At 49.4% G+C, this 23,653-nt stretch overlaps 1 protein-coding gene across 1 annotated transcript; it reads left to right on the top strand.

Annotated features, from left to right (window-relative positions):
* The first annotated feature begins 3,311 nt into the window (after window positions 1-3,311).
* On the top strand, window positions 3,312-22,348 carry LOC107118150 (alpha-N-acetylneuraminide alpha-2,8-sialyltransferase-like). Its single transcript, XM_015420425.1, has 6 exons — window positions 3,312-3,412; window positions 10,982-11,137; window positions 15,020-15,164; window positions 16,396-16,508; window positions 18,218-18,304; window positions 21,886-22,348. The coding sequence occupies exons 1-6, from the start codon at window positions 3,312-3,314 to the stop codon at window positions 22,346-22,348; spliced, it is 1,065 nt and encodes a 354-aa protein (XP_015275911.1).
* Window positions 22,349-23,653: the final 1,305 nt, after the last annotated feature.

Raw genomic sequence — 23,653 nt, 5'->3', positions numbered from 1 at the left:
ACAATGACACAGATAGACTCTCCCTTTTATGTGCATTTATGTATGTTTGTTTTTTTGTTTGTCCTACATAATTGAAATGTTAAAATATTGCACACAAAAATGAAGAAGATCCCAACTACATCATGCCGATGTTGTGGTGGCATCATCAGACACCAATGTAGCAAGATTATAGGATTGCACGGGTCTCAAACTACATAGATTTTTAAAAAACATATGTTTCCTCTTGAATTGTAGATACAGTGCGACCAGGGTCCAGGACCCTTCTGTTGCCAGTGCAAACGAACAAGTGTACACCAGAGGCCACATGTAACCTGAATGGTGAACCTGTGCAGAAAACAGTGGTTTTATGTGGAGCCAGAGTGATGTGCTGGTTAGAGTAGCAGACCATAGTTCAGATCCCCGCTATGGCTTGAAATCTCACTGTGTTGTTTGGAGCCAGTTAATCTATCTTAAACCCCATAGGATAGTGGCCGAGAGGACTGCAATGGAGCGCATAATTTATTTTTATGCATTTTAATATTTGTATGCCTTAATTTTTAAATTTTACCAGGTTATGGTTATTTTTTTACTTGTTTTCTGGTCATGAACTGTAAATAACGTAAAGACTGAAATGGAGGAAGCCATTCTGGTTTCCCCATCGGAGAGGAAGATAAAGCTAAAGGTTCCCTTGCTCGAAAGCCAGTTGAATCCGACTCTAGGGTTGCGGTGGTCATCTCGGTTTCAAAGCCGAAGAGCCAGTGCTGTCCGTTTCCGTGGTCATGTGGCCGGCATGACTAAACACCAAGGCGCACGGAACGCTGTTACCTTCCCACTGAAGTGGTACCTATTTATCTACTTGCAATTTCTTGCTTTCAAACTGCTAGGTTGGCAGGAGCTGGAACTAGAGACGGGAGCTCACTCTGTCTTGCGGCACCCGGGTCTCGAACTGCTAAACTACTGACCTTCCACAGCCTGCAGTTCAGCGTCTTAACCACTTGAGCCACCGCAGCTCCATCGGAGAGGAAAGTGGGGTATAAATATGTGAATAGGGACATATCTTCTGTATTGATTTTATCTTCTGTAATCTGTATGGACGCGACTGTGGGTGGAATGGATTATTCCCATTGATAGCAGAAGGTGGTAAGCGTTGACCATAGCAGAACACATAACTTTCTGTTTTCAGAAGCTGAGTAGAGTTTAGTTTCAGTTTTGTTCTTTAAAGTACAATGCCGAACCAGTGCTGTACTATTGTTTTCAGTAGGCAGTCCAGTCGGAGTATGAGGCTCGGTCCGGACCCTCAGGTTACTGGTTCCCTCTTAAAGGGGTCGCAAGGGCCAAACAAAAAGCCACAATTGGAACCAAAGTGATGAAAGAAGCAACAAGCCTTCTGTTTTAAGGTATGTCTGAGAACAACCTTAATTCTTTTGTCTTGTTTCGTCTACTTTTTCAGTAATGCAGAGAGCAATACTAAACAGGCTTGGATTTATTGAATGGGAAAGTGGTGGTAAAACAGAGTTGCCAACTCCAGGTGGGGAATTTCCTGGAGATTTGGAAGTGGAGCCGGGGGCTTATAGTGCCATAGAGTTCACCCTCTTGAGCAGCCATTTTCTCCAGGGGAACTGATCTCTATCATCTGGACATCAGTTGTGATTCCAGGAGATCCCCAGGTCCCATCTGGAGGTTGGCAAACTTATGTTAATAGGGTTGCCAGTTCTGGGTTGGGAAATACCTGGAGATTTGAGGGGTGGAGAATGGGGAGGGCAGGCTTCGGGGAGGGGGGGGGGGACTTGAGTGGGGAGTGGGGTAGAATGCCACAGAGTCCCCCTTCCAAAATGGCCGTTTTCCCCCCCTTCTGATCTTTTTCACCTAGGGTTCCCAGCTCCAGGTTGGGAAATACCTGGAGGTTTTTGGGAGTGAAGCCTGAGGAGGGCGGGGTTTGGGGAGGGGAGGGGCTTCAGTGGGACTTCTGCAGCCGCCATTTCCTCCAGATGAACTGATCTCTGCCACCTGGAGACTGGTTGTAACCACCCAGCCACCGCCGCCACCTGGATGTTGGCAACCCGACGGTTTTATAATTCTACTCTCAATGATATTTCGTATCAAAATCTGAAGCTCTGTGCCAGGGTCCCTAATGTGGTACTTGGGGGGTGCCGTGACATGCATCGACACCCAGAGGTCATTTCGGGGGGGGGATTGCAGAGGATCGCAGTTCCCCCGGGTGAGGTAGGGGGGAGGGGCACATGACAAAGCCCCGCCCCCTGCTTCCGGCCGCCCCGCTTCCGGCCCTCATTTAGCCAGGAGGAGGCAGGAGAAGAGGGAGGGTAAGTGCAAGGCCGCCGGTGGCGGCCGGGACCGTTGGGGGCGGGGTGTGTGGCCTTATGACACACTTCCGGTGATGTCAGGGGGTGTGGCCTTATGACACACTTCCAGTGATGTCAGGGGGTGTGGCATATGCTAATGAGTTGTGCTAATGAGTTCCCCTAGATCTTTTTCTACGAAACGACCCCTGTCGACACCTTTCCTGGCACCCGCCCAGTGTTTTTAAGAAAGTGGGCGGGGCCAGGTGGGTCTTTTGCCCGGCACGGCTTCTGATTGGCCATAGGAGAGTTGATAGGCTGTGCAGATTTTTATTTTTTTTAAAACATGGCTTTAGCAGCTGCCGCCACCACAGCCGAAGGAACTTCACTGCACAACTGAAAGTAAGCTGGGGCAGCCATTTTGGTCTTGCGCCTACCGTGCTGTGTCAGATTTCCCAAGGTGCCTTTGGGCTCAGAAAGGCTGAGTAGTCCTCCTCTGTGTGATCTTACAGGTCATGGTAGTGAGTGCTCCTCCTTTCTTGTTCTCCCTGGGAGTAGTGCATTTTAGATTACCACTTTCTGGGGATGGAGGGGGGAGAAGAATTAGGGATGGCTTGTGTATACCGTCAGGTTTGTCTTGTGAGGTTCCTGGACCTGTTTGGTAGCCTGCTGTTAGTGATCAGATGCCAGACTGAATGGCCTTTGATTCAGATCCAGAAACTTCATTCTTGGGCATCTTGAAACGTTTCCGCCAGTGTTTGGAGTGCTGAAAGCTCAATAATGCCGCAACAGAAAAGCCAGCAGTGCCTATCTTATGCGGTTGATATGGGTGTATGGAATGCGTGGCAACCTGTTGTGGAGGTGGGGCTTCCTTGTTGGCTAGATTTCTCAAGTCGACTCTGGTGAAAACGATACTTCTTGTGCCAGCCGGTGAAGTAGCTGCGGAGGTCAGTCCCTGACGGATCCAGGAACCTCAGCAGAAGCAAGGAGACAGCGAGACCCGAGCTCGGTCAGGGGCCAGTTGACTTCTGTGCTATGTACCATCACCTGCGGCTTGCAAAACGAGACTTCATGCTGGTCGTCAGCGTGGTCTTCCTTGTCAGCCTCACCCTTTCGTTGATGCAGAGAACAACCAGGTGAGTCATGCCGTTGGGACTCGTGGGGCTAGTGTTGGGGCTTAGTGGGGCTTGAGCAACCAGGGCCGGCTCACTCACTAGGCGAACTAGGCGATCGCCTAGAGCGGGCCAGCCCTTAGGGGCGCCAAACTGCACCCAGCCCCGTACTCTGAGAGTTTCTTGATTATTTGTGTTTTTCATTCTTCCTAAAATGCATTTATTTTTGAAAAATGGCAGGCGCGGGGGGGGGGGGGCGGCAGAAGGGATCCTCGCCTAGGGTGCAAAATTATCTGGGGCCGGCCCTGGGAGCAACAAAGCTGTGGGGGCTCAGTGCTATACTGGACAACAGGGGGATTACCCCGTTGCGAGGGCTGGGTTAGGGACCAAATCACGCCAACTGGCTGAGCCAATGGGGTGTTGTGGCTAGAGCGACCAATGAGGATCGGGGAGACCTGAGTTCAAATTCCTACTCTGCCATGAAATTAGCATGGGCCCAGAATCGCAGGACTTTTTGTAGGGGTAAAATGACAAAGGAGATCCGTGTGTGCCACACAGAACTCCTTGCAGGAAGCGTTGGAAGGTTGAGATCTACCTTCCTGTTCGGCCTGCGATTGTCTTGAAAAATTGGCACAAGAATGCTTAAAACTCTTGGTTCTGGTTTTCGTACGTGTCCACTGATGGTGAAGGAGAGCCTGAGAAGTACTCTAAGTGGCACTTGTCCGTTTGGGCTTTAGTGGGCTGTAAGGTTGCCAACCTCCGGTGGGGCTGGAAGATCTCTTAGACAAACAGAGCTCAGTTCCCCTGGAGAAAATGTCTGCTTTCAAGGGTGTGGAAGAAGAAGTGATTGGATTTATACCCTGCCCTTCACTACCCAAAGGAGTCTCAGAATAGCCTACCATCTCCTTTCCCTTCCCCGCCCCACAACAGACGCCCTGTGAGGTAGGTGGGGCTGAGAGAACTCTCTCGAGAACTGCTCCTGAGAGAACAGCTCCGAGGGAACTTGTGACTGACTCCTTCACACCAGCAGCTGCATGTGAAGGAGTGGGGAACCAGACCCGGTTCTCCCAGATTAGAATCCTCGCTCCTAACCACTACACCAAACTGACTCTGTGGCCTTCAACCCCACTGAGGCCCCTCCCCAGGCTCCACCCCCAAACTTCCAGGAATTCCCCAACCTGGAGTTGGCAACACTGGCGGCCCCTGCGCGTTCACAAATCTGAGGCCAAATCCGTCTGTTGCGATGCCCATTGTAGCAAACGCTTTCCCAGGTTATGGCCCTAAGCGAGCCCTTCGGCCCAGAGAACAATCAATGTCAATTAGATGCCAAAGGCATGAAGTGAACATTGCATGACAACTTTTTTATGATGCCACATTGGGGTAAAAGGGTAAGAAATCTATACCTGACTAATGCACGGAAACAGAGGCACTATTTGTGCGAGCCGTTCACCTTTGGGCCCAAAGACATGCAAAGACGTGCCTTGGGTTGTCATGTCAACCAGAATTGAAGCCACAATAACTGCCACTGTGTTTTCATACATCCGGGTTAAAGTTGAATAAATAAATAAAAAGATAATACAGATTTGGGCACCTTCAAGTAACCTGCCCCTTAGATCTAATCTTGGGTGCTGCTAAAGCAAAGAAGGAAACTCTGTGGGATAGATAAGAATCATTATCTGAAAGCAAGAACGCAGTATTTTCAGTTTCTGAGTATGCTTGCGTAGCCGATAGAAATCCTGTGAAAATTTCTCTCTTGGAGTGCTATATAGTAAAGCATTTAGTGAGGAAGAGTCTGCAAACCACAAATGCAGAAACATTGCTCTTTTGGAGTGTGCGAATAACGGCCAGCCAGAAGAGCTGTTTGCATAGTTTGAAATCGTAAGGCTGTGAAAGACACTCTGAGATGGTAGTTAGAGATGTTAACTAGGTAACTCGACCTGCGATGGTCAAATTTACAGTATTTATACCAGGGAGCCACTTCACATTTCATAATTAGACAACGGTCGATCAGTGCACCAGCCTCATATAGCGCGAAATCTCAGCTGAGGCCCTGAGAAGGTAATCTGGGATGGTGTATCTTTGGATAATGGCATTGAGAAAGTTGGAACGAGTAGGATCTTTAAGAAAGTGGAGGTTGTCTGATTGATGGCTTATAGAGTTGGCTCTCGGAGGTGTGTTTCCCCCCAAATATTTTAAGACAGCCAGATGTGCCCGGGCCTTGAAAGAGGGGAGTCCCAGTTCAGCTCTCATCAAAGATGAGGGAGTGCCTCTGGGCAAGGCTAAGATTCGCCTTATAAATTGGTTTTGGACTACCTCAAAGTTAGCCGCAATATCCTCCTTCCAGCCCCAAACTTCAACTCCATACAGGAGGTGAGGGATGACCTTGCTAATACATAATTTCAGTGCCGGGTCAACCAGACGCCCGCCCTTTGTGTGGAAAAAATGTAGGATTGATCCTACCATTCTTAATGCAGAAGATTTTACTGATGCAAGATGATTTTTTTTCAATTCAGAGTTTCCTTAAAGGTTATTCCTAGGTATTTAAATGCTTTGCATTGTTTGATAGGGTTGCCAAGAAGAGTCCACGGAGAGATTTTAGGTTTTCTCCTAAAGACCATAACTTTGGTCTTTGCGTAATTTATTTTAAGCGCTTTGTCACTGCAGTATTTCCCTGATGTAGAAGTCTTCTCAGACCAATTTTAGTTAGGGATATTAAAACCATATCATCCGCATAAAGAAGAATGGAGATTTTTTTTGTTGACCCAGTGCTGGAGGGAAAAATTGCGGACCAGAGAGAACCTCTGTTATGTTTTTTTTTTTAATAAAGATTTTATTGGCTCCCCTAAAAAGGGGAGGTATTTCGCTTAAAAGAAAAAATGGGAAGGGTAGACAGTGGGAGAAAGAGAAAGCTGAGTGATATATAAACTGGTAAATTAAACTGTTAGTAATGTCCAATTAATCTTCTTGGGCTTCTTCTGTGTGTTGTCAAACTTCTTTTCTTAGTCCTGTCACATATAGTTCTCTGTTAGTATGTTAGTAATGTTCCTTTGAATTTCTGTTAATAAAAAAAAAATCTCTTCTGTGCACATTCAGAACCGCTTCTTTGCGTGCTGGGTACTTTTACTATCGCTAACGTGGAGGAGCTTCCTCTGTTGTCTTCTCCTTCTGGCTTGTTAGATCCTCCTTCGGGTTGTTGTTAATACTCTCAGTTCATGCACTATAAATCCTCTTCTTTTCATGCCATTACCGGAGGTCCCCAGTTTTGAGAATGGTATTAATTTCATTTTCGCTTTTATATGAATCTCTGTTATGTTGTTGATGTACAAATTAAATAATGATGGAGCCAGCACACAACTCTGTTTCACACCTTTTCTAACAGGAATTCTACTGGTTAAAGCGCCGGAAGTTCCCACTCTAATTTGGGCAAAAGTTATCTCTATGTAGCTCTCGAATAAGCGGTAATAACCGCCTCTCAACGTTCATTTTAGCTAACTTTGACCAAAGGCGGTCCCTATTTATAGAATCAAATGTGGCGCCCAAGTCAACAAATGCTACATAAAGAGCCTTTGTTGGTCCATTTAAACCAGAACACACCAGTTGGTAAAAGGTTTGGCAGTGACAGATTGTTCCAACGCCCTTCCAAAAACCTGCTTGAGCCGGATGGAGAATTTCTTCCTCAACCATCCAGTCTTCCAGTTTTAACAGCAAACTGTTTACTATATAGTTTTGCCGCAATATATATGAAAAGCATTGGGTTCGCCGCATGGAAGACTCGGACGACGACATGCAGTTGCATATGTTTATTGCGTACTTCACATGAGAACATGCAATGGCCCTGCAAGGCCAACTATATACACTCCCATCCCTGGGCCTCCCACTCCATTGGAGGGTTTGAATTTCCCGCCAAGAAGCCCATTGGTCAGCTGGGGGGGGGGACTAGGATCCTAGGTCCCATTGTCTCTCTGGAGCCAAGCTCCTGACTTTCTTGTGGCCGCCGTGTGGCGGGCTGCATACATAACAATCTAGTAAGCTTATTGGTCTATAATTGTGTGGATTAGGGTTAGGGTTCACTCCAGGACCCAATTGGAGGTTGGCAGCCCTAAGTGTGTACACCCGTCCTTCCCTCCTGGGTAGGGTCGCCAGCTTCCACGTGGCACCTGGGGATCTTCCACTATTACAGTTAAGAACATAAGAGAAGCCAACGGTGGATCATCAGGCCAATGGCCCATCCAGTCCAACACTCTGTCACATGGTGGCCAAAAATACCAGGTGCCATCAGGGGGTCCAGCAGTGGGACCAGGACACTAGAAGCTCTCCCACTGTTGCCCCCCCAAGCACCAAGAATACAGAGCATCCCTTGCCCCAGACAGAGAGCTCCTATCCATACCTTGTGGCTAATAGCCACTGATGGACCTCTGCTCCATATGTTTATCTGATTCCCTCTTGAAGCCTTCCCTGCTTGTAGCTGCCACCACCTCCTGTGGCAGTGAATTCCATGTGTTAATCACTCTTTGGGTGAAGAAGGACTTCCTCTTACCTGTTCTAACCCAACTGCTCAGCAATTTCATTGAGTATAAAGTCTGGATTGGGCAATTCCTTGCGATTTGGAGGTGAAGGCTGGGAAAGGCAGAGTCTGAGGGGGGCAGGGACCTCAGCTGGGTGTAATGTCATAGAACTCGGGTTGGCAGCTCCCGGCTTGGAAATACCTGGAGATTTTGAGGGTGGAGCCTGCGGAGGGGCAGGGCTTGGGGAGGGGCTTCAGGGGAGTCCGTCTTCCAAAGCGACCGTTTTCTCCCGGTGAACTCATCTCTGCCGCCTGGAGATCAGTTGTAATCCCAGGAGACCTCCAGCCACCACGTGGAGGTTGGCAACCCTACATAGAGTCCACCTTCATTTTCTCCAGGGGAGCTGATCTCATAAATTAGTCGTCATTCTGGGAGATCTCCAGGCACCAGTCATACCCATGGTGCATAAAAATCGCACAGCTTCCACATGCAATAGCTAAAACTAATATAAACCTCGGCGAGTGGCAAATAGAAGCAGCAAGTAAAAGCAGCAACAGATCTGAAACAGTTGATCAATAAAATCAGCAGGTATATTATGGGCAGATGAACGAGGGTGGTGGAGGAGAAGGAAGAAGAAGAGATTGGATGTATACCCCGCCCTTCACTACCCAAAGGTGTCTCAGAGCGGCTTACAAACTCCTTTCCCTTCCCCCTCCCCACAACAGACACCCTGTGAGGTAGGTGGGGCTGAGAGAGCTCTGACAGGAACTGCTCTTTTTCAAGTACAGCTCTTATCAGAACTATGGCTTGCCCAGGGTCATCCAGCCAGGTGCAAGTGGAGGAGTGGGGAAGCAAACCCGGTTCTCCCGGATTAGAGTCCACACACTCAACCACTACACCAAACTGGCTCTCCACAATATGAAAGCAAATTGAAAGATTCTGTATCAGAAGCCTAAAGTTCAACAAGCTCAAGTTCAAAGGCCCTGTCTCCTGTTGCCTTTGCAGGTAAGGGAGCACTAAATAAGACTTGGGGCATTGACCGTAGCTGATGGGCAAGGTCTGTATAGCTGCTTAGTCAAAAGGACACACAGCCGTATGTGCTGGGGGTGTTCAATAGAGTTTACACTGGTTAAGAGCTGTAAAGTCGACGACCCTTTTCTTTTTGGGTGACTTCCCCAGAGACCAAGGTATACCGCAAGCATTAGCCAAGTGCGTGGACCTGAACGAGTTCCTCCTTGAGACTGGAAATCTGTCAGGAAAGTGAGTATTGCTTTTTAAAAGAAATCTTCATTTATATGCATGTCTTTCTCCCAACCAAGTCTGGACTTACCACGTATTGTTGATGGCCCCAGCTAACCGAGGCAGGGGTCACTTCCTGTGGGAGTGCACAGGAGTGAAGCTCCGGCAGTAAGGAATCCAGGGGGCGGGCACATGCAACAAGCCCCGCCCTCTGCTCCCAGCAGCCCTCAGTCGGGCCACAAGGAGCAAGAAGCAGCCAGGTAAGTTGCAGAGCCCCCCCCCCCGGCCCGCCTTCAGGTACAAGCTCTTCCTCCTCTGTGAGGGCAGATCTGCACGTTCCCCGCCCCCAATACAGTCCAGTGGAGCCTGAAAGGTGGGTGTTGCCTTCTGACACACTTCCGGTGACGTCAGGGGGTGTGGCATATGCAAATAAGTTATGCTAATAAGGTATGCTAATGAGCACCTCTTTTTCTACGAAATGACCCCTGAATGAAGGACTTCAGCCCCTAGAGCCAGTGGATGATTAGGTTCAACATGGGGAAATTTAGACCCCCTCTGTCACCATTTCGGATTGTTGCTCTGTGAAAACACTATAAGAATTTCAGCATATTTAAGAGACCTTTCATTGCTAGAGAACCTGTTTGTGTGTATAGTTTCAGAGGGGAGCCATGCTGGTCTACAGCAGGGGTGGCCAAACTTGCTCCGTGTAAGAGCCACATAGAATAAATGTCAAATGTTTGAGAGCTGCAAGATATGAACAAATATTACACACACATTTTTGTTTAAAAATATGCAGATTCGCTTTTTTACTAACATTAAACGAGGCTGCCAAAAATAAAAACAAAAGGGGTAAAAACAGATATTGATGATGATATTTATTTGTCCAATGATGGCCCCGGCCAGACGTGTCGGAAAACGTGGGGGGGGGAGCGCGGCTATTTGCGCCGTCACATTCTGATGCGCTATTATGAGATCAGATGCGATGGCGGCTCCCCCGCAGCAAAGAGGACGATGGGGGAGGAAGCCGCGCGCTGGCGTGATCACACCGGGAGGCTTCCATAGGCAGCCCGTGGCAAAACGTTTGCTAGTACATGCGGTGTGCTAGTTTTTTTACTGCGCGGCTTCAGCGGCTTGCCACAGATTCGCCACGGGGGTGCTACGCCTCCCAGATGTTCCCGTGTGATCGTGCCCGGATACTCCACGGGACTCCCGTGCCTTCAGCAGGGCAAATGCTCCGTGTGACCGGGGCCGATATTTATTTGTTTGCTAATGATATTTATTTGTCAAAGAGAGGGGTCGAAAGAAAGAATGAAAGAGGTGGAAAGAAAGAGAGAGCGAGAGAGACAAAGAAAGCAAATAGCCGGGAGGGAGGGAGGAAAGGAGAAAAAGTATTCCTCCCCTTTGTTTTCCCAGCTGCCCTTCCGGGAACCGCACAATGTGTGAGAAAGAGCCAACATGTGGCTCCCGAGCCACAGTTTGGCCACCCCTGGTCTACAGTAAAACAGTTAGATCCGTCAGTAGCACCTTAGAGACCGGAATTTCAGGGTATCAGCTTTCAAGAGTGTGATGACGTGAACTTTGACTCTCAAGATCTTATACCTGGAAGCCCTTGTTGGTCTCTAAAGTGTTAGTGGGTTCGAATCTGTTTGGGGATATGCAAGTCACTGGTAACATGAAAAGTTAAACAAAAAGAGGAGGCCGTGAGGACTAGACGATTGAGATTTGGGGCATTCTGAGATCTGAATGAGAAAGCCGGTTCCACCTGCAGTTCGACTTGACTCTCCCAGGATAGACCCAGCCCTATTCGATCTGTGCTAGGTGTCCTTTGTGTGCCCCTCTTTGCTGCTAGGAGTGTTCTCCTTCATATGACAGCCAGAGAAGAGGAGCTGGTTCGTGCCGTTGAGAAACTGCCTCTACAGAAACTGGACGAAGAGATTTTGGCGCATTTGCTGCTGACGCAAGGATGCCCTTGGCAGGCCAGTGCTAGAGCAATGGCCCAGTACAGGTAGGACCATTCGTCTGCTCAGAGAGCAGATTAATACACTTTCTCCTCATGAAGTGTATTAATGCTTCTCAGAAAAGTGTTCGCTTTGGTGTAATCAGCACTAACAATAGTGAAACTAACAATAGTTTCACAGCAGGTGGCTCCTTAAGTGTGTACTGTGAATGAACACCGCCCTGGAGGCAATGAACATAAGAACATAAGAGATGCCAATGTTGGATCAGGCCAAAGGTCCGCTAAGCTGTGGAGTCTTGTGAGCAAAAATTCTACTTTGTGAGCCACTGGCATTAAAGTTGTGAACAAGCGATTTGGACCTCCTGATGGCACCTGGTATTTCTGGCCACTGTGTGACACAGAGTGTTGGACTAGATGGGCGATTGGCCTGATCCAACATTGGCGTCTCTTATGTTCTTATGTTCTGCATAAATTAGTTTGCCCTGGAGCCCTCCTTCCTGAGCTAACCCTAACCCTAACCCGGAGGACAAAAAACTATGAGCTGGCTCACACTCACTCAGCTTAGAGGGAACACTGCCTGGAGGCATATAAAACCTCTGTGGAATTGACGGTGTAGACTGCGGATATAGGAATTTGCATCCTTTTTTTTTTTGGTCTGCATTTTCATATATTGTTATTGCAGGCCTTTTAGTTTCACCCAATCTTCTTGGTGGCCTTGCAGATTATTTTTTTTAAAATGCCTTTTATATGCCACTGTTGCTAAAACAATGTTAAACGGTGTATATTTAAAGAGGGAAATATACCGCGAGGAAGCTGGAGATGGCGTGGAAACGCTTGTGGTTTCAACCCGTATGAGCAAGAAGCAAAATAGAAATGGGGATTTATTTTCCCTGAGTTGAAACGGTGAGGGTGTGAGATTGTGGTACCAGAGGTCATTTCGGGGGGGATCGCGGGGGATCGCAGTTCCCCTGGGTGAGGTATGGGGGGTGGGGCACATGACGAAGCCCCGCCCCCTACTTCCGGCCGCCCCGCTTCCGGCCCTCATTCAGCCAGGAGGAGGCAGGAGAAGAGGGAGGGTAAGTTGCTTCCTCCCTGCCTCTCCCCACCCCTGCCTGCCTGGGGCCAGGGAGGGCCTTCGCGGGGCTTCCTTGCACTTCCGCCGGCCTTGCAGGTCCACCGCTGGGCCCCTCATGGGGCTCGGCAGTGGAGCTGCAAGGCCGGTGGTGGTGGTGGCGGCAGCGGTGGCCGGGACCGTTGGGGGCGGGGTGTGTGGCCTTATGACACACTTCCGGTGATGTCAGGGGGTGTGGCATATGCTAATGAATTATGCTAATGAGTCCCCCTAGCTCTTTTTTCTACGAAACGACCCCTGTGTGGTACCATCCTTAATGCAGATTGTGACAAAAGGACGTTACTCCCCACCTCAACTCTCTTTTGATATCCTGGACATTTTCTGTTAACCCGAGGTATATCTTCGTGGGTTGCTCTCTGCCTACCCTCAGACCTAAGCCTTAATCTCTCAGACCTAAGCCGCCCTGAGCCCGCTTGCGGGGAGGGCGGGTTATAAATATAATAAATAAATAAATAATCTTATGTTTTAGCTTTTGTAGTTCAATTTCGTGCTCTGTCCTTTTTGTTCTCACTCAGGACAAGTCCTCATTCTTTTTCTCTTGGATCACCCTTCTTTTTCTTGAAGGGCAACTTCCCTTTCTTTTTCTCTGAGGGTAGACCTCTCCTGTCCTCTTTTTTTCCTTTTGGAGGCTAATTTTGCCAATTAGTTTTGTTTACATTCTTTTATTTCCCAGACTTCTAGCTGATTTAGGTTAACGTTGTCCTCAGCTCTAGGTGCATCCCCCTTTTCTTTCTACTGTCTCAATGATTTTATCTTTCTTCAGAGGCATCTCGACAGACTTTCTCCTCATGAAGTGCATTAATGCTTCTCAGAAAAGTGTTCACTTTGGTGTAATCGCAAAATAAAACCTCACTTCAGCACTAACAGTAGTGAAACGAACAACAGTTTCACAGCAGGTAGCTCCTTAAGTGTGTACTATGAATGAACACCATGTCACGTGGATTTCATAGTACAAACTTTGAGAGCTACCTGCTGAGGGTGGTCTCTGGGGAATCTGGGAATGGTAGTTTCCTTTCCAAGGAAGAAGCCTGGGCACAGCTGAAGGTTGCTTCCCCCCCCCCTTCCAGCAGCATCAGGCACATAATCTGAAGGTTGTAAATTTGAGCCTCACACAGGCCATTCCCCCCCCTCCATAAAAACAGCAAAAAATCCTGAAATATACTGGGTTCAGACGCGTGTAGTGATCAGGTCATAGTTTATTTTGTGATTAGCTCAATCCAAAAGACAACACTACAGCCCGCTTGCAGGGAGGGCAGGGTATAAATCAAAATAATAATTAATTAATTAATTAATAAACACTAGCAGGGCTGGAGCCCTGCTTATAAGCTTGTAAAACGGCACACCCATCACACACACCCTCCCAACAATAGGCTATTTAAAGGCAGTCCTGGGTGATAGGTCCATCCCAGGATCCTAGCAGTTCATTGTTCTGTGTCCCCAAACTGGGGCTGACGAGATTAGGCTCAGTACACAACAAATCCCCATCATCTACTGTGTTTGGAAGGATGGAACAAAACCTACTTTTTCAGGGCTTTTGCAACACTTGGTGCGTTGCAGCACACATAAGCCCCCCCCCCCTTATTATCAGGGGTCATTTCCTGCAGGAGCGCACAGGAGCGGAGCTCCGGCAGTAAAGAGCCCAGGGGGCGGGCACATGCACCCCCTGCTCTCAGCAGCCCTCAGTCAGAGCAAGAAGCAGTCAGGTAAGTTGTAGAGGCCTCCCCACAGCCCCCCTGTCTAAAACAGTCCAGTGGCACCTTTAAGACCAAGTTTTATTCAGGTACAAGCTCTCCCTCCTCTGCGAGGACAGATCTCCACGTCCCCACCCCCCCAGTAGCTAGCAATCCAAAACAGTCCAGTGGAGCCTGAGCGGTGGGTGTTGCCTTCTGACACACTTCCGGTGACATCAGGGAGTGTGGCATATGCAAATAAGTTGTGCTAATGAGTTATGCTAATAAGCTCCTGCACCTCTTTTTCTGCAAAATGACCCCTGCTTATTATTATTATTATTATTATTATTATTATTATTGCATGTACCATTAAATTCCCTTCTTTTCTTTTCTTTTTGCACTGGGGATACTGTGGTTTTCCTCTTCCCCAATCTCCCTTTAAGCCTTCAGGAAACTAACAAGCATTTGAGATATCTTAGCAATTCAAGTAATTTCCCTTTGCACTTCAACGGTGGCTGACCAGAGAGTCAACGGAGCCTTTTACTTCTTAGAACACAGAGGGAAAGCTGTATTGCTATTTGCATGCATGGAGAGAGAGAGAGAGGAATAAACTTCTGCAGCTCCTTTTACAGTTTAAAACGCCATCCTGTAATTTTTTTTAAACCTTAACTTCCCCTGCTCGAGGAGGGGCGAACACAAACCTCACTGTACTGAAAAAGACAGAGATGGAAGTGGGCGGTGCCATGGCGGCAACTGCTGTAGAAGCAACAGGTGTGCTGGGTGTCACTACATAATGGCTGCTGCAGCAGCTTACCTCCACTCACACAGTGAACATCCTTGTCCTGTGGTCGCGGCTTTTGCTAAAGCGATGTTTTAAAAAAATCCGCACTGCCAATTAGATCTCCAGTGTCCACTCAGAAGCCTGCTATGCAAAAGAACCGCCTTGTCCCGCCTACTTTCTAAAAACAACTGGCAGGCACCAGGAACAGTGTCCGGGGGGCCACGGCACCTACAGGTGCCACGTTGAGGAACTCTGCTCTGAAGTAGCCAAGTCCCTCCCGTAGCACTGACCAGCTGATTGTCAGTACCCTTCCAGGTGTTCCTAACCTCCCTCCCTTATGCCTGCAGGACGGAACTGGGAAGATGCTGCAATGCCTCTTTCTGGCTCGCGATCACCAAGGAAAATACACCTCTGGGATCGGACATCCTCTTGGATGGGAACAAAGGCAAGAAACTGCCAGTCGGAGCTGAGCTGATGGACCTGCTGCCAGAGGTAGGCGGCGGGATTGTGTAGGCACTGCTCCTTTGGCTCTAGGGACGGATCTCTCGAGTTCGGGATGGAAGGCCACAGGAGATTGCGTAATACACGTATAACTTCTGGCAGTACAAAGAAAACCAGAGATGAAACTCTGTATCAATAGAACATTAGGTAATACAAGAAGGGGGACCCACGATACTCGCGGGGGGGGGGAGCTCCATGCAGAGGAGGAGGAAGCAGCCGCAGGTAAGCCTTCTCCCCCCCCCCTGACACCAACAGTGAGGCCCGTGCGGCTCCCGCTGGATCTGCCAAGCCTTCTCCCACCCCAGCACCAATGGAAAGGCCCATGCGGCTCCCGCCGGGTTCGTCAAGTCTTTCCCCCGGCACCAACGGCGAAGCCCGTGCGGCTCCCGCTGGGTCCGCCAAGCCTTCTCCACGCCCCGCACCAACGGCGAGGCCCACGCAGCTCCCGTCGGGCCCGCCAAGCCTTCTCCCCTGCACCCCTGAGGCCCACGTGGCTCCCAGCTGTTGGGCCTGCCAAGCTTTTTCCATCAACCATGCAGCGGCGGCGGCAAGGCCTGAGCGGCCGGCCCGCCAAGCCTTCTCCCGCCCCCTCAGTGGCGGCTGCGGCAGCAGCGAGACAGTTCTCAGAGCGTTCTCTGCGCATGCGCAGGGAGCACTCTTTTACTTTTGGAGGGATTTAAGTATCCCCCTATAGTTTTTTATAGATTTCAGATTTTTCTGCACCATCTGGGGATTGCCCCAAATGTGAAGGAAACTCTCTTTGCCCTGTAGGTGCCCTCGATGTGCGGATTTAGGGGGTGCCTTGGCTATTAGATATATAGATAGGGAACTTTCAAGTCTGTTCCTTCACATGCAGTGGTAGCAGTGTGATCATCCACTTTGTTTTTGGTCCACACCAGGAATGAGGGGAAGGGGTGGTGTCGCCAAGCGGAGACTCGGGACGGTTGGGGGGGTTCCTGAAGAACACGGGGCGTGCGAGTCCATTCCTTCATATGCGGTGGTAATGGTGGGATATCCATTTTGTTTTTGGTTCCCCAGGGAGTGCATGACTCACTTTCTCTCAGGCAGCCTAGTGACCTGAAGCAGGGAAGTGTTCACCAACCTCCCTCTAAAGCGAAGGGCTACCGGTAGGGATGGACTGCAGGAAAGGCCATTGTTTTGTCCAACTACCTCCACTCTCCGCATGTAAACATTTGAAACCTTCTCTTCCTAAAACCTGTAGAGATCACCCATCCCAGGCATTCTGTATGACCAGTGTGCAGTGGTGGGAAATGGTGGAATCCTCCAGAATAGCAGCTGCGGGCAGGAAATCGACCAGGCAGATTTAATAATAAGGTAACTCTTTAGGGATGGTCAGCAGTGCTTTAAGGTGGGTAGCATGATAGGCCTGGTCTTTACTCTGTCTCTTTACAAATGTGGCTAAAATAAAATCAGTTTCCTGGTCTGTCTGTTTGGCATGGTACGGCCTGCTTCGATCGGCTCTGGGGTCACAGCAAGTGTCTTTCCCAGTAGTGGTACCTGTGAGGTCATTCAGAATGGAGATGGTGGGGATTGAAGCTTGGACCTGTTGTGTGCATTAAACCACTGACCTATGGACTCCCTAGACCATGGGTCCCCAAACAGTTTGGGCCTGCAGGCACTACGGTTGCCACACACACCCAAATGGAGGCGGGTTTTCCCTGATTTCAAGGCCCCCCCAATCCACCGCCAGCCAGCTGTCACTGGGCACATTGCACAGAGGTTGCTCTAGCATTCGGCTAAAAACCCTATGGTGACCATAGAGTTTTTAGATGAATGCTAGAGTGTCCCCGTAGATCGGGCCTAGCATGATTATGTCACTTCCGGGTGATGTCATCAGCACCTGAAGGCCCAGGGAGCGAGCCAGGATCCCCCCGGTGGCAGACAGGTAAGAAACGGGCAACCCTAGTAGGCACCTTTGGAATTCCGACACATTGTGATGGGCACAGCCACAAAACGGCTGATGCAGGAGGCAAAGCCAGCCACAAAATGTGTAATGTATCAAGTCCAGACAAGTCCAGAGACAAACGTCGAGCTTCGCTCCAAGAGACAATGGACTATGCGGATCCTAGCCTGCTCCAATCAGGGGGCTAGGTTTCCGGCCGAGAGCCTATAGGACTCTCGGCCACTGTAAATAACCTATTGGGAAGTAGGGGTGTGTTTTGGGTGGCGGTTTCTTGGGGGATATAAGTTGGCCTGCGAGCCGGCCAAAGTCGTCTTGTTCCTGATGGAATAAAGTACGCTTTGCTGAAATCACTCTCCGTCTGCGTACTTTTCAAAATGGCTGCGGCAGCTTAGCTAAAGTCACACAGTGAAGACCCTTGTGCTGTGGTAGCAGCTGCTGCCAAAGCAATGTTTTTAAAAAATCTGCACAGCTGATCAAATCCCCAGTGGCCAGTCAGAAGCCTTGCTAGACAAAGGGGCTACCTGGCCCCACCCATTTTTCTCACAACACTTGGCGGGTGCCAGGAAAGATGTCACCTGGCACCGTAGCACCCACAGGGACCGTGTTAGGAGGGCCCCTGCCCTAGAGAGCTGTCTCAGAAGGAGGGGGGGTAACATATTGTTTGTCACTTTCAGGATCATCGCCCCAAATGTGTTATATACATTCCGTAGCACCCACAGAGACAGGAAGTCACTTAGGCAGATCGTGAGAGGGAGGGCAGGGAGAGTTGCCTCAGTGCTTAGTTCTCGTGGCCCTTTCTGACATGCCCAGGGAAATGCCGATCGCCACTTTGGGGGTCAGGAAGCCATTTTTCTCCAGGCCAGTTTGGCTGGAGATCCTGGAGGGGTTTTTGTCACCTTCTGGGCGTGGAACAGCGGTCACTGGAGGTGTGGGGTGAGGTATTTGTGGATTTCCTGCACTGTGGGGGGGTTGGACTAGATGGCCCTGGAGGTCCCTTCCATGATTCTGCCTATATTGGCAGGTGTGCCCACTCCTTTGTGATTCTTTGGACGTGTGGCAGGGGAAACGAGCATTCGCACAAGCACTAATGCAGATTCTCTCCTCCCCCCCCCCCATCCAGGTTCAACCTGCCTCCTATGAATTACTCTGAAGACGTGGGGACAAAGACAAGCCTGGTGACCATAAATCCCAGCATCCTTCAAACTAAGTAAGGAGATGGGTGACCACGGACACAGGTTTACTTGCTCTACCCTGGCATATGGTAACAGGGCTTCAGAACTTGTCCGCGTGGGTCAGTTTTATCTAATACGGATTTTTGCTGCACAGGGTTGTTGTTTTTTTTAACTGGCTTGCTAAACAATGACAAGAGGCAAGTGGAGAAATCTACCTCAATATACCCTGACAGCCATTAGCAATGAAAACAGGTGCATGTTGGTATACCTATCCACCAGGGCTCTTTTTGTAGAAAAAGCCCAGCAGGAACTCATTAGCATAATAGGCCACACCCAACAGCAGAAACTCATTAGCATATTAGGCCACACCCCTGACAGCACAGCTCATTAGCACATTAGGCCGCACCCCCATGTTACCAGAAGTGTGGTCATCCAGCCACACCCACCTTTCGCTTGTTATTCTGTTTACCTTGTTTGTTGTCAAAACCCAGGGCCTTTTTTTGTAGCAGGAACTCCTTTGCATTTTAGGCTACACACCCCTAATGTAGCCAATCCTAATGAGTTTCTGCTGTTGGGTGTGGCCTGTTATGCTAATGGATTCCTGTTGCTGGGCGTGGCCAACTTGGGAGCCAGCCGGAACTCCGTTCCTGTGCGTTCCTGCCCCAAAATAGCCCTGCCTATCCAAACTATAGATCCCTCCACGTGCTCCACATTCACAGATATACCCACGCGGGACCATTCAGTTGGTCTTTTTTATCGCTGAGAAATGCTGCGTGGCCCTATCGGCAGCGTTCCCTCTAAGCTGAGTTAGTGTGAGCTAGCTCATAGGTTTTTAGCTTCCAGCTCACACATTTTTGCCTTATCTCAGGAAGGGATGGCTCCAGAGCAAGCTAATTGATGCAGCAGCCGAGTCACTCGCTCACAGCTTTAATGCCGGAAGGTCACAAAGTAGAATTTCTGCTCACAAGACTCCACAGCTTAGAGGGAACATTGCTTATCGGTAGTGTCCAGTTCCTCCTCCTCCCCGAAAACTGAAATGTGGCACCCCAGGGAGAAATGGAAGGGGAAAAGGTACCTGTAGCATCAGGGAGGGACCGGGGGAGGGAGGCTCGTAAGCAAGTCACTTTGGTTCGATCTTCATCCCACCCTCCCCCAAATAGCACAGGGGCAGCCATACATAGTGGTCGTCTGCTTGACTGTCACAACAACCCTGTGAGGCAGGCTAGGATGTGAGGGAAGTGATTGGCTCGAGGTTACCCAGTTTGCTCCCTGATAAAATGGGGATTTGAACCTGGGTCACAGACACTTCACACCACACTGGCTGGAGCTGCTAGTCTGTGTTTGGTTAGATAAGCTGTCGCCCCACGATTCTGAGGCTCTGTTTTGACCTCTAGGCTACAAAAAAAATCTGGACACACACGACCCAATCAGTTAAACAAGTATAAAGCCAACAGTCGTGATAATCTGACAAGAGACAATATTGTTATCGGTGTAGCACATATTCTAAAAATTGTATTTTTGTACACTACAGAATATCTCCTGAAGAAGATCCATTTTTTGAAACGTTGTTATGTAATCTGGAGGCGTCGTTGATTATGTACCTTGGTTCAAGGATTTTCTATTGAGTTGTGTATCATGTTGTAGTGCTTTAGATTGCAATACATAAACAGCGTTCTTTATAAGTCTTATGACTGTTTGATTGTGGGCAGGGGTCTTGTTGTAGAAAAAGAGCTGCCGGAGCTCATTAGCATAACTCATTAGCATAACTTATTTGCATATGCCACGCCCCCTGACATCACCGGAAGTGACAGAAGGCCACACCCCCTGACATCACCGGAAGTGTGTCAGAAGGCCCGGCTACTTACCCTCCTGCTTCATCCTCATTCCCAAACGGAATGAGGATCGAAGCAGAGGGCGGGGTAAAGAAGGGGGCGGGGCTTCACCACGTGACCACCCCGCCCCCTAGAGGTTCTCTTCCGGAGCTCCGTACCTGAGAGCTCCCCCCCGACTAGAGCCCTGATTGTGGGTCAGACTATCACGACTGTTGGCTTTATACTTGTTTAATTGACCTCTAGGCTCCCATCTTGCGGTGGTTTGGTCTCATCAATTAGCCTTGGTGCCAGGCCCGTAGCTACCGCGGGGCCCATGGGGCCCGGCCCCCTAGTAATTTTTATGGGTCTCCCTCTCTGAGCCTTGGCTCACCCTCCCCCCCCGGTTGCCTGGCGACTCGGCAGGGAGGACGAGGGCAGCACCAGCAGCAGCGGTGACACAAGAAGCAGCAGCGGTGGTGAGGCTGGGCTGAGAGATGCTTGCCGCCCCGCCCGCCAGCAGCGGGTCAGCCCAGCCAGGCAAGGCAAGGAGGCAAGTGGGTGTGCCCATGCGCCCACGTGCTTCAGTTTTGTAGCCAGCCCAGCCACCGCACACCTCGCCTCTCCCGGCCCCAGGAGGCAGCCAAAGGTGGAGGTTGGGCTGCTCCTGGTGCAGAGACACAACGAGAGGCACTGGGGCTCCTCGGGGGGGAGCCAGACGCTCCACAGGGAAGGGCTGCCCTTGCCGGGGGGAGAGAGAAGCTCCCCCACCTAGAGATGTGAAGGCCCGGAAAAAAACCGGAAAAAAATAGGAAAAAAACAGTTTTCCCCCCCGTTTTTTTCCTGAAGCCTCTTTGTTTTTTTCCAAAAAATTGGAAAAATTGAAAAAAGAAAAAAAAATTGATTATGGAACGTTTTATTTTAACATGATGAATAAAATATTTTAAGACAAGGTGTTCAAATATTTTCCAAATCATTTCTAAAAAACATGTATGGTGTCAGATTGATCTAATTTCTGTGCACGGAGGCCAAGCAAGTCCTAGGTTACAAACTGAACTCTCCAATGCAAGAACAAGATGCATTTCTTCCTTTAGGAGGTGCGATTGTCACAAGAAAAGAAAAAGGTTTCAGTTTTGTTTTTGCATGTGGGTGGGTATTCCGTTTGTAATAATTGTTTGGATACACTATATTTTTAATATGCTAGTTGCGATATATTCATGCCAAGTAAAAATGTCCATAGTCATATTTTATGTTCCTAAAGTAACAGAATGACTTTCAATCTAGAAAAGACAAAAGAAATGCTAATGTAGCATTTTTCCAATTTTTCCGGAAATTTCCGTTCCCCCCCCGAAAAAAACCGGGTTTTTTCCCGAGCTTCAAAATTTCCAGAAATTTTACATCTCTCCCCCCACCCCCGATTTAATTAGCGGATGCCCCCCCCCCAGGCCCCTTCACAAAAAGACCCTTCGCTACGGGGCTGCTTGGTGCCCAGAAGCATTCTCTGCCTCAAGCATGACCACTCCCGGGAGAAAACCCTCTGAGGAGGGGGGCGTGGCTCAGTGCTTTGTATTTAGGAGGTCCCGGGTTCAGTGCCCTGACCTGGATGGGCCAGCCTAGCCCAACCTGCTCGGACTTGGCCCTACAACGGTCTCATCGTGCTTAGCGTGCTTCCTCGTGCCGCACAGTTATGCATCTCTCTCTGCTTGGCACACGTCGAGTTAAGGCCTTCCCGCCACCCTCCCCAGCTTGCGATGGGCTGTGGCCTGAACTCGGCTTGCTCACCCCTCATTTCTCCTCTTGCCCTGCAGATTCAATAAGCTGGAGGCCCACAGGAAGCCTTTTGCAGACGCCCTGCGACCTTACAGGAGCGCCCTCGTCTTCATTCCCGCTTTCTCGTTCGTGGGCCACAGTGAACTCGCGTACCGAGCTCTGTACACCATGGAGGACTTTGGCACGGGGCAGCGGGCTTACTTCTGGAACCCGCACTATCTGGACACCCTGGGCATATACTGGAAAGCTCGTGGCTTCTATCCCCATCGCCTCTCCTCTGGCTTTATGCTCGTCAACATGGCCTTGGAGTTCTGCAAGCGCATCACTCTCTATGGCTTCTGGCCCTTCTCACATGACCCGGCCGGCCGGCCAATACCGCATCACTATTACGACAACACTTGGCCCAAGCCTGGCGTACATGCCATGAGCCAGGAGTTCTCACACTACCTCCACATGTACGCCCAGGGCGTGCTACAATTACGACTAGGCAGTTGCCAGTGAGGGGGTGGGGGAACTGCTTGAGAATGGACCGAGAGGTCAGGGAGGGGGGCCAGACTGCAATGCCTTGCAAAGCCTGAAGGCAGTAGCACCGAGGTTGGAGGGGGGAGCAGCGTGGAGGATCTCTTCAAGTGCTGGACAGACCGCTTTGCAAAACTTTCTGAGGTTGCTACCGCACTAGGCACCTTATCTGAAACTGCCGTCATCCAGGTAGATCCGTGTTGATCTGGAGCCCTACAACAAATCTAGAGTCCAGGGGCACCTTTAAGACCAACGAAGGTTTATTCAAGGTACGAGCTTTCGTGCGCGCGCACACGTAATCAAATACGAAGAATGGCAAAAAGGGTTCAGACTTACAGCCAGAGGTACAGGGCTTTTTTGGTAGAAAAAGTCCAGCAGGAACTCATTAGCATAATAGGCCACGCCCACCAACAGAAACTCATTAGCATATTAGGCCACACCCCTGACAGCCCAGCTCATTGGCATATTAGGCCACACCCCCATGTTACCAGAAGTGTGGTCATCCAGCCACACCCACCTTTTGCTTCTTATTCTGTTTACCTTGTTTGTTGTCCAAACCCAGGGCTTTTTTGTAGCAGGAACTCCTTTGCATGTTAGACCACACACCCCTAATGTAGCCAATCCTAATGAGTTTCTACTGCTGGGTGTGCCCTGTTATACATAGGCCTGGAATACTGTATTTTCAATTCCCTCCCCCCCCAATTTTGTATTCTGCCTTGAATCTCAATGAGAGAGGTGTGGCCTATTATGCTAATGAGTTCCTGCTGGGCTTTTTCTACAAAAAAAGCCCTGGCTGCCCGTTAAATCTGCCTGGCATTCACGCTCATGACAGGTCTAATGGTGTATATGATCGCGACCATTATCTTTTTTGTACTGCACTGTTATCCAATTTTAGTTGCTGCATGGTTTATTATTTATATTTCTTTTCTTTATTTGGGGGGATGTCCACAGTCAATTCTGCTATACTAATATACCATGATTATGGTAAAGCGCTGTACTGTCTATGAAAAGGTTAGTGCCAGAAACGTAGGCCTTGAATACTTATTGTTTTTGCCACCCCCCCCCCCCCCAATTTTGTATTCTGCCTTGAATCTCAATGAGAGAGGCAGGCTATAAATAAGGGTAAAGAGCAGCACTTATGGGAAACCTTTGAGATTTTGGCTGCTGTTATTTTTGGCAGATCGGTTTTCCCGGGTTTATTGTCGGCTGATTGGATGGTTTTGTTTGCTATGCGAAATTTGCCCTTATTGATTGCCACACTGATTGCCTACTGGAATTGTGAGGTAG

Source organism: Gekko japonicus, unplaced genomic scaffold (assembly GCF_001447785.1).
Source record: "Gekko japonicus isolate JY-2015 unplaced genomic scaffold, Gekko_japonicus_V1.1 scaffold441, whole genome shotgun sequence".
In the NCBI taxonomy this organism is placed as follows: domain Eukaryota; kingdom Metazoa; phylum Chordata; class Lepidosauria; order Squamata; family Gekkonidae; genus Gekko; species Gekko japonicus.
This window is presented reverse-complemented; position numbering and strand designations above follow the sequence as displayed.